The 12,023-nt window shown below is 30.0% G+C and overlaps 2 protein-coding genes across 3 annotated transcripts in view; both read left to right on the forward strand.

Moving 5' to 3' along the window:
- Positions 1–12,023, forward strand: part of LOC108903233 (ecdysone receptor) — a 521,233-nt gene that overhangs the window by 170,653 nt on the left and 338,557 nt on the right. The window lies entirely within an intron of this gene.
- The window catches only part of LOC108917946, an 8,664-nt gene continuing 6,550 nt past the window's right edge, over positions 9,910–12,023 (forward strand). Inside the window, exon 1 of the mRNA XM_018724767.1 lies at positions 9,910–9,963. Within this exon, the coding sequence (XP_018580283.1) occupies positions 9,910–9,963 (54 nt within the window). The remainder of the gene's footprint in view (positions 9,964–12,023) is intronic.

A 12,023-nucleotide genomic window follows, 5' to 3' on the forward strand; every position in this document is an offset into this window, starting at 1 on the left:
GTATATCTGATAATTTGAAAACAGTTTGAGACTGCTGCAGAAACAAACCTCTAGTTTCGTACCTATAACTATATCCTCAATATGAGCTGTCAAAAGACGACTGTGGAAGCTCGAATCACCCTGTAGCCGAAGCCCGCCTTATTCATTGTATGAGTATGCCCGAGACTAGCACAAACCGCGTATTTCCGTCTCTACTATCAGTTTTGTTTTCTTATGTAGGTTATCTGTTTGACCTGCCCTAATATACATAAAAGCTTTTTATAGAGCCAAGACTTAACGGCTGCAACATAGTCGTGATTTATGCCCTCTGCGATAAGGCTTGAGGAATCGTGTGGTATGATAAAAAAGTGAAAAACATTACAGATACGTTCTGTATAAATATCTCTGGGTTATCACCTTCCATGCTGGGCTGGAAAATTCAGAGGACTTGGTGTTTTGCGGGAAAAAATATTAACACTTTTGATTTAAAAATAAATGTGAAAAAACTTAAATTACGTCAGGAATTTTGGGTCCGTGATTTCTCGTAGAAATGTATAAACTCTAAAATAAAATTCTCTTCACTTTCGAATATTATATAATTCCTGAAGAGTTCGTTCCCTACTGTCGAACGACAAAAAAAAAACTATTTGCGTACATTTTACAACCAAATAAGAATTTTTTTTATTGAAGTCCTTAAAACGAATTTTGTTTTGTTCCTTAAAAAAAGTACAAACTTAAACTTAAAAAGCACAAAACGCGAAGAACATTTACGCTCATCTTTATTCAAATGCACAGAGGGAAAGCGTTACATTTCGCATAATAGTAATTTTTTATACAAAACCTTTGAATAATTATCGTGGAATGTAAAGTATCTGACACGTTAATCCTTGAACATTGAAATGAATTCATAATTTAATCTTCTTAATGTAATACCTATTGATTATGTAAATTCAGTGACTGTATAACAAAAAAAGAAATCTTAATGTTTTAAAACTGCTGCAGATATGTAAGGATTGTGACAAAGAGACCTCCATTTTGTTAATTGGAGCTAAAGGGAAAAATCTGCTTCAGCTCCAATCGAATTAAAGTTTGAACGCGTAAAACTTACTAGTAGACATTTTATTACATTTTATGACGAGAAAGGGTATGTAGAATGATAATATCAAAAAAGTAACTCGAAAGAAGTTTTTACTTTTTTCACTGCCCACGAAAATCTAGACGACCTATCGGAATATTAGTAATTTTATGTTATAGGTAGGCAATTAAATTACATACAATTTAAGTTATCTAAAGTCATATTTCACCAATTTGTTAACTGTAAAATAAAGGTTGAACGCGGAAAGATCAGTTTTCGGAAATTACCCATTATTATTGCAAAAAGAAATGGATGTTGACGAAATTTATGGAAAAAACGGTCAATACAAAAACCGACAGCCAATTCGATTGATCGCGAAATTGTTGCTCCAGGTAATCGTTGATTAATTTTGTTCGTTTTTTTGCAACTAATTGTCAAAATATTAAACGTTAATTTTAGAAGTTAATTTCGTAGACATAGGTTTTAAATGATCCAAAGAAACGTATCGAAGAAGAAAAATTTCAAAATGTTGAAATTAAGTATCCCTTTACTATAACTAACAAAGTAGGCCGTGCAAAAAAGGATTATAAACAAATAGTGCTAGGGTCAGGCAAAAAGCCGCTCGGGAATTCGCTCTTTTTGCAAATGTCTAGTAATATTATAATAATAATTCGACTGGAGTGTTCTGCAGAAATAAAAATGTATTCGACCTAATTTTCCTGGTAAATAACGGTGAACAACTTAAATTTTAAGTCGATATTTCTTGCCTCATGTGTCGAAAACTAATGTTTTTTTCATTATATGATGAAGACATTTTTTTTGTTCATACGTTACTATATACAGGGTGCTTGTTACAGCTATGGCATAACTTTACTGAGTAAATGGGACATTATTTAAATATGTTTGAAAATGTTTCACTTTATTGATGTAAGTCGGACTAATGATGTAATAATTAATTACATTAGATAAAAAAAAGCACAGACATCTTTCGAGAACCTCAGAATTTGGACGTCACTCAGTATCTTGGAAATTTGATAACCGCAATTATTACTTCCTTTGTCATTTCGAAATAGAAGTATCTTTTACTTTATTTGAAGATCCAGCTATTTTTGAATTTATTGCAAATATTGCTGAAACTGTCTTCTATTTACAAAGAATATTTCAATTTGATTTCAAAACTAAAAAACATATCGAAAATTTATTTTGACCTGAAGATTTCTCTCAAAAAAGCAGCCAATTTTCCTGAGAATCGTAGTTTTCCATCGTTAGTAATAACCGAATTACTTTAGCATGATATCGAAAATTGAATGCATTGTACACAGTGCTTACAAGCAATATTTTTCTGAACGACCCTGTACGAGTTCGTATTTCGCAACGCCAACTCGATTCATTAGTTGCCAATTAATATGTCTATAATTAGTTATTTATTAAGGTTACTAATTACCCATTTTCTCTTTGCAGGTAAGAAACAAGCCCCATTAGGCACCATTACGGTAAGTCGGAGTGCCAGATCCTCAAAGACATCTACATTCGGAGTCTTCAAGGCCTAATTATGTCCGTATAATTGGTGCGTGGCGCTGGAGCTCCCCGTTTACAAATTAGATTGTTAAAATTGCTCACTGCGACGGAAATATCTCAATATTGCCAGTCGGACCTGAATGGGTATTCAAATATTTTCTTGCGTTCGGGTAATTTGGCAATTTCGGTGAAACGATGGAAGAAGAAAAATTATTTTCGCTGTGCCCGCCGGATGATTTTGAACTTGACTTTGTGCGACTGTAAATATTTATGCTTGATTAGTGAAATGCTCGTAACGACGCGAATTTCGGAGGTCGTTTTCAGATACGCTGCTCTGTGATTGGTCGGTTAAGGGTTAGCTTTGAAAATGTGCGTCGTGTTGTGTAATTGGAAAGTCAGGCTAAAAAAAGAGTACAAGTCAGTCGAAATTTGGTCGGTACAGTGTTTTCGAAAGTTTACTGTACTGAGTGTTTGGTGACACCGTACAGAATAAGGCAACCAGTCGAGTAGGGAGTCCCGCGNACAAATAAACTAGCATTTTTTGCAATTTTTTAAATGATTTTTCCGATTTTTGCAACAACAATAATTACTTTTTCGAATTGTAACTAACTCCATCATGTTCAAAATTTAATTACAAAACTTTTTTTCCTCTTCCATTTTTGTCTAAAATGAATAGTTACTAAGTTGTCGACGAGAAATCCAAGAAAAAATGATTTTTTTTTATTTTTTATACTTTTTTGTAATAACAATTAAGCCCACGTTTTTTTTATTTGCATAGAAAAATTATCATTTCTGATGTTATCTAGAAGCCGTTAAAGCAAAAATCTCCAATCATATGCGTTTTACTCAAGTACACCCTTTGTAAGACAGATACCGCCTGGACTATAAGTCGGACTAATGATGTAATTAGTCCGAAGTTAATTAGTAATTTGTCTCATGTAATTAATTACATGAGACAAAAAAAACTACAGACATCTTTCGAGAACCTCAGAATTTGGACGTAACTCAGAATCTTGGAAATTTGATAACCGCAATTATTACTTCCTTTGTCATTTCGAAATAGAAGTATCTTTTACTTTATTTGAAGATCCAGCTATTTTTGAATTTATTGCAAATATTGCTGAAACTGTCTTCTATTTACAAAGAATATTTCAATTTGATTTCAAAACTAAAAAACATATCGAAAATTTATTTTGACCTGAAGATTTCTCTCAAAAAAGCAGCCAATTTTCCTGAGAATCGTAGTTTTCCATCGTTAGTAATAACCGAATTACTTTAGCATGATATCGAAAATTGAATGCATTGTACACAGTGCTTACAAGCAATATTTTTCTGAACGACCCTGTACGAGTTCGTATTTCGCAACGCCAACTCGATTCATTAGTTGCCAATTAATATGTCTATAATTAGTTATTTATTAAGGTTACTAATTACCCATTTTCTCTTTGCAGGTAAGAAACAAGCCCCATTAGGCACCATTACGGTAAGTCGGAGTGCCAGATCCTCAAAGACATCTACATTCGGAGTCTTCAAGGCCTAATTATGTCCGTATAATTGGTGCGTGGCGCTGGAGCTCCCCGTTTACAAATTAGATTGTTAAAATTGCTCACTGCGACGGAAATATCTCAATATTGCCAGTCGGACCTGAATGGGTATTCAAATATTTTCTTGCGTTCGGGTAATTTGGCAATTTCGGTGAAACGATGGAAGAAGAAAAATTATTTTCGCTGTGCCCGCCGGATGATTTTGAACTTGACTTTGTGCGACTGTAAATATTTATGCTTGATTAGTGAAATGCTCGTAACGACGCGAATTTCGGAGGTCGTTTTCAGATACGCTGCTCTGTGATTGGTCGGTTAAGGGTTAGCTTTGAAAATGTGCGTCGTGTTGTGTAATTGGAAAGTCAGGCTAAAAAAAGAGTACAAGTCAGTCGAAATTTAGTCGGGTCAGTAAAGTGTGGTCGAAAGTTTACTGTACTGAGTGTTTCGTGACAAACCGTACAGAATAAGGCAACCAGTCGAGTAGGGAGTCCCGCGAATTTTCATTGAAATCTGTTTTGGCTATAGCTTTTATACCGTTTGTGGCACAGAGAATCTCTTTCTGGGGTACACTAGGATTCCAAAACTCCAGGATAATTTCTAGTCTACACGAAAAAAAAAATGTATTTGGATAAAATGAGCAGATAATCTTAAATGAAATTATCTGTGGCAAATATTATTTTATTACATTCAAATGTAGTGTGGAACAGCCAAATGAAATAAATTCAGTAATTATTGTGCATATTTATAAAAAATCCCGAGACACGTCGATCGTGGATTCTGAAATGATATCTTGCAACGTAAAAATTTCACAAAAATTATTGTTAAACGAAGTATTAATTAAAATTCCAATTTCGGAATTATTTTAGGTACTATTATTAAAAAAATAAATGAAGCTATCGTTCATTTAAAAAGTTATTTTTCATAAAAATAAAAAAAAATTAAATTTTAAATTGTTGTATTATAAAGTATTGCATTATATCTATTATTGAAAATAGTTGTGATAAATATTTTTTGAATTAATTTTGATTATGTTGCAAATTTTTTTTGTATAAAATTAGTAATAAATATAATAAAAAAACTTTCAAGAAGTTAAAATTGTAATTTTATCGACCATTATTTTTATTAATATTTTTTAATTTTGAGAATTTTGTAATAAATTCAAATGCTTTTTATTCTTTCTTAAATCTTTTAACAATAAAAATAATTTGTGAATTTTTACCTTAATTTTACATTTAAATCGTAATTAAATAACTAACAAAATATTGAAAAAATAAATTTACTGTGGCTTAATATGTAAAAAAATAACTTTTTAAATGAACGATAGCTTCATTTATTTATTTAATAATAGTAAAATAATTCTGAAATTGAAATTTTAATTAATATTGCGTTTAACAATAATTTTTGTGACATTTTGGCTATTCTACAAATTCGTAAATATGCCCATTGTTATTTTTTCGTCGAGCTACCCCGGTTAAAAAAAAAAGAAGTTTCTACGATGAATAGAAGCCGAGATATTGCAAAATTTTACAGCGCGCATCAATTTGAACTGGATTTCATTTTTCTCGCGCACGCGACTCGCTTGGACGAGCTTCCCCCATCACCACGCCGGACATTTTACTTAGCTCTTTAAAGGGCTCGTGAGTCGTTAATGTTCCACATTTTTCAATGCAATTCACGGGAAACCGTAGTTTACGTCGTAAACTTTATTTTACGAAAAATTCAAGTCTTAATGTTTATAAACAATTGCGCTACGATTTAAAAAAAAATTCTTATCTTGGCTCCTGTTGGTCGTAGAGGGTGCTTTTTTTTTAAAATTTGTATTTTTTTGCCAGCTATCCTTTGCATTTATTTTAGGTGATGTAGCATAAATAGCAACAATTTTATTCAAATTGTTTATTAGCGAAAAATGCACGGTTTTTTAATTGCGCAATTTGAGAATGTTACTGTCAAAAAAACGGTGATATTTTTTAATAGGTCGTTTAATTACGTCTTTAAGATTACAATGAAGCTTTCAGAATCATGTTTGGTTGAAAATTATATCTTGTACAGAGGCTTAAAGTTCATTACTTTTGGAGCCTCCGTTATAAACAAATTGAATTGTGCGAAAACTATTGCACCTACAGCTCCCACTTTTGGCACACTTTTAAAATATGACAAAAACCTCACCTTGACAATAAATGCGATAGTTATAAACAAATTAAAAAATGGGCACTTTTCTTGTTTTTTTGCAATAACTTTTTTGTTTATTAACCGATTTTAATTTAACAAGTCTCACTTTGTAGATAATTTTATTCCCTACAAGCTGTCTCAAAGTCACTTTTCGCTAAAATTGATGGTTTTCCCTGCAAAGTGAAAAAACTGTTTTCCTCACTTATTTGTTTAAATAGAAAAGTTAGCTAATAAAATTTTTTGACTCACGAGATGAGAGATGTCTTGTATCTCGCGGATAGGAATTTTATTTTCTTGGCCTAGTATTAACTGACACAAGATTTTAACAGTGTTCATTAGAAAATAATCAAAAAGTCAGTAGTAGGCTCTATCTTTCAAATTTGACAATTGGCCAAATAAATTTTACTTCACTTCCCTCCTAATTCTACAAAAAAGAAAAACAAGTACCCAGGTAGTTTTAGGTAGGTAAGTAAAAAACAGTAAAAATAATAATTGATATTTTTTCAACGACAATCAGAGGCAATTGTTGAAATAAAATAATTTTATTACTAACTGACAAGTTTCAAAGATAAATTCGTTGCCTACTACTGACTTTTAGATAATTTTCTAATAAACAGTTTTAAAATCTTGTTTCAGTTAATTCCGTTTTTCTTGAAAACCATAAAGTTTTTTAAAATTTAACAAGAGTAAAAAAATTTTAAATTAAATTCTCAATTCGGTCAATGAAAAAAAAGTTCGGTATAATTTTAGGGGTGAGTCATCCCCAGTTAACACCTTATTGTGCTTCAATTAACTTTAAATCATACTTAAAGAAGACCAGTAATAAACCTAAATCATGTACCAAATTTGGTTCTTCTGCGGTAAAGTGTTGCAGAGATATTAATATTTCTATTTCACTACCCAACATTTATCATGGAAGCTATTACGAGTAGATATACAGAAAAGGTTAAACGGACGGAAATAGTGCACACTTTAATGCTTATCAACGTATCACTAAGGAAGCAATATTCCTATTCATTTGTTTTTTTATATAAAAAAAAAATTGAAATTGACTCTTTTTAAAAATCAGCCGTTCTGACCAATTGAAAGGTTTCTTGGACCCTTCTTTAAATATCGGGTAGTTTGTTTGATATTACAATAACAATTATTACCTTTTACTTGCGAAGATGAAGTAATTTTTTTCAGTAAAATGCTACTTAAGTGCCTTAAATTCTACGCTGCATATACGCATTTGTCATCTGTGAACAAAATTTAAAAAATAATCAAATAATTCTTTGCACCTAGACAAGAGAATCAGTCAAAAATAGTTTTGCCTAACGAAAGAGAGCAGACAAATGTAAAATACCCTTCACTATATTCAATTTCTGAACTGATAATAACTTTGTTTTTAATTATTTTTCACAGTGTATTTTTGCTTGTTTCCATTGTTAGGGATGTTATATATTATTTATTATAATATTCTTTTCTATTTTATTATTATTTTTAACCGCAGTCTCTTTTAATTTTCATTTAACGGTATAGTTTTCTTCTACCAAATTTTTTATTTCTCAAATTTTTGTCATATAATTCAGTGGAGTTCGGCCACAATTTAAAATAGATTTATTTATTTTGGCCAAATTTGAATTACCACATCGAAATAGATCCCCGATTAAACAAAAAGAACTTTAAAATTTTTTTTTTAATGAAGGTCCATTTATTTTTACTTGAGATTTTTAAATATATTTTTAATTTTTTGAAGGTAGTATATTTTTTAATTCTAGCTGATTAAAATAAAGACAGAAATTTTATAGTGGCCATGTATATTTTTTTAAATAATAAATTATATTTAATATATGTACAGCTTTATCGCACTTTTGAAACTCAATTCGAAATTAGTAGTACTGCGACTTTTTGCTGTAATTTTATACACAAAATGAAGACATCGTTCCTAATGGCAAAACATTTACTCTGTTTATCACATTAGAAATATTTTGCCTGTACAATTTTTCTGTAGATTAAATAATTAAGTTCTATTTCGTATACAACGTTAATTAATTTGTAATATAATTTCTCTAACTGCAGATTTGTTTGTTACAATTATTGATAGTAAAATTATTTTTCTTTTCATTGAGAAAAATATTTTAAGTGTCTTTTTGCTTTTTGTTGGGTTAGAAAAAACATATTTTTAGTATTTATAATAGCAGAACTTATTTTTTCAGTTATTTTGTACAAATATATAAAGGAATTTTCCCGATACAACAGATAAATAAAAANCAGTCTCTTTTAATTTTCATTTAACGGTATAGTTTTCTTCTACCAAATTTTTTATTTCTCAAATTTTCGTTTAATTTTTTTCCAATCACGCTTGAAAAATTGTTATATAATTCAGTGAAGTTCGGCCACAATTTAAAATAGATTTATTTATTTAGGCCAAATTTGCATTACCACATCGAAATAGATCCCCGATTAAACAAAAAGAGCTTTTAAAATTTTTTTTAATGCAGGTCCATTTATTTTTTACTTGAGATTTTTAAATATATTTTTAATTTTTTGAAGGTAGTATATTTTTTAATTCTAGCTGATTAAAATAAAGACAGAAATTTTATAGTGGCCATGTATATTTTTTTAAATAATAAATTATATTTAATATATGTACAGCTTTATCGCACTTTTGAAACTCAATTCGAAATTAGTAGTACTGCGACTTTTTGCTGTAATTTTATACACAAAATTAAGACATCGTTCCTAATGGCAAAACATTTACTCTGTTTATCACATTAGAAATATTTTGCCTGTACAATTTTTCTGTAGATTAAATAATTAAGTTCTATTTCGTATACAAGGTTAATTAATTTGTAAAATAATTTCTCTAACTGCAGATTTGTTTGTTACAATTATTGATAGTAAAATTATTTTTCTTTTCATTGAGAAAAATATTTTAAGTGTCTTTTTGCTTTTTGTTGGGTTAGAAAAAACATATTTTTAGTATTTATAATAGCAGAACTTATTTTTTCAGTTATTTTGTACAAATATATAAAGGAATTTTCCCGATACAACAGATAAATAAAAATACATTTCTTCATTTTGAAAAAGTTCAGAATAATATTGGAAAACTAGTTAAATCAAATTGTTATCAAAATTTCACTGTTAATCCAAAAGTGCAGTAAAGAAAGTGCAACAGCAAAACCACATCCATGGTTTTTGTCACCGGTTCATGTCCTTTCAAAATATTTTATGAAATACTACAAAAACACACTGTTAGAATTTCTTTGAGTGGTCATAAAAATTGGGAATTACCTACTATATCGTATTTTTGAAATTCTAACTTCAAAAGTCTGTTATCTTGAGTAATACATTAGGTATACCAAAAATTAAAATTAACTCAAACACTGAAAAAAAAACTAAAACTAATTTTTAGTAGTCGATCCCACAGAATTTGAGGAATCTCACAGTCTCCGTTTTGTTGTAGTTTTCTTTCCGTTTTCGAATCGTAGGCGCACTGGCGTATTAGCTTATAGAACAAATGCTAGCTTAGTACCATATTTCACCGTAAGCTAGACAACCGCTTTGTAGATTGACATTTACTGTTTTTTATTTTGTCAGTGATTATGACATTTCTTAATTGCTATTTCAAGATCGTTTAAAAAAATGATCAAAGTGAATGAAGTCATAGAAAAGCTTAAAGGTTTGGTTAAGAGCAAGGTAAGAAATACTTATACATTATAATTTAACTTGCAAAATATATGGGGTTCGTGAAATTAAAAATTTGGTGATGTCCTACCGAATTTTAGAAATATTTCTATACATTGCTCTGCTGTTAGGTGATTTTATCAGTAAATCAATGCCAGAAACAGATGAAAATAATGAGACCTCAAAAGTGAGGTTATATTGTTATCCGTCTACTGAATTCTGTTAGGAACATCCAAAAGAGTATTGCTATTGCTGCCATAAGCATTTTTTTTATTGACCGTTGAGCTCTTCATATTTAGGATTTTTCATTTTTAGAAATTTAATTACTTATATGTAATTAACATTATTAATAAGGTAAATGTTGTATAGACCATGAGTTATTAAATAATAGTATTTAAATATTTACAAAATTGTTTAAATGTTAAACAAGAAATTAGTAATATGTTTAAATTAAATACATCTGCACAAACACAGACAGTAACAGTCAAATTCATCATAATCTCTCTCCAAATTTCTTATATAGCTTCATTAGGCCTAGCCTGACACCTTTTTCCTGTGTGACTTTTTTCAATTTTGGGGCGTTTTCCCTCTAATTTTTCCGAAACACGTCGTTTTGACGATATATGAAAAATTTATAGATACTGTTTTTTTTAATTGAATAGCTTAAAAACTTCAAATGAAACGTGAAAGTAAAATTCTCTGACAAAAGATATGAGTCCTTCAATATGTCTGCAACCTCGAACATGTCAGAAAAACTACTATAAAAAAATTTGTTAACCAGCTGATTTTCTCAAGATCCTATCTTTAAGAACTGCAAAACGGCTTTTCAAATTTTCTGACGAAAATTATTTTCCGGTTTTCCACTCTGACGCGTCACAGTCACAATTGTCGATTACAAATATTAAAAAATTGTATTTCTTGCATCAGACTGAAAAATTGGAAAATACGTTTTATCAGACAATTAAAAAATTATATTCTATTTATTTTAATTAAGCTATGGTGAAAAAACCAGCTGGTTATTAATAAAAATGGTCTCGATTTATACTTGCGAACGCAAGGTCCAAGCGTAGCTAGAAAACTAAATTAAAAATTATTTTATTTAGTATGTAAAAGGCTCTGTTTCAGTATCAGACAATTTTTTTATCATTCAATTTAAAAACCAAAAAATGTTGAAACAAACTGTTAATAAATTTTTTGTAGGTACTCATGAAATCGACAACTTTGACGCGTCAGACTGGAAAATCGGAAAATAATTTTCGTCAGACAATATGAAAATTTGTTTTTGCAGTTCTTAAAGATAGGATCTTGAGAAAATCAGCTGGTTATCAATAAATTTTTTTATAGTAGTTTTTCTGACATGTTCGAGGTTGCAGACATTTTGAACGGCTCATATCATTTGTCAGAGAATTTTATTTTCACGTTTCATTTGGAGTTTTTAATTCAATTCAAATTAAAAAAATTAAAAAAAAACAGTATCTATAAATTTTTCATATGTCGTCAAAACGACGTGTTTCGGAAAAATTAGAGGGAAAACACCCAAAATTGAAAAAAGTCAGAGGAAAAAGGTGTCAGACTAGGCCTAATGAAGCTATATAAGAAGTATGGAGAGAGTATGTATCAATACAGGGGCACTCTAACCACATGGTGTCCGCGCGCATGTGGTGACGTCACTAAAGAACAAAACTGACGAAATCGTGGCATATACAGGGTGTAACTAAATAAATGTAAAACATTTAAGGGGGTGATTCCTCATCGAAAAAAAGATAGGATCTTTCATATAAAGAAACTTCATTGGAGCATCCCTTGTTAAGATACAGCCCCTTAAAGGGGGTACATAAAATTTGTTTAACAATTTTTTTCACAAGCACTAAACAAGTTACAATATTGAAATTAACCTGACATTTTCTACTACCAAAAAGACACTTAGCCAGTAATTTATTTGGTTTACCCCATGGTTGTAAGGGGTGGAAAACGCAACCCCTAAAATTTATTTCCAACGTAATTTTTTGTCTTATTATTTTTTTACCATTTAAAAATTTATTTCCGATAGCCTGTTTCATTCTAAAAAAAAA

Source organism: Anoplophora glabripennis, unplaced genomic scaffold, assembly GCF_000390285.2.
Source record: "Anoplophora glabripennis isolate ALB-LARVAE unplaced genomic scaffold, Agla_2.0 scaffold12, whole genome shotgun sequence".
In the NCBI taxonomy this organism is placed as follows: domain Eukaryota; kingdom Metazoa; phylum Arthropoda; class Insecta; order Coleoptera; family Cerambycidae; genus Anoplophora; species Anoplophora glabripennis.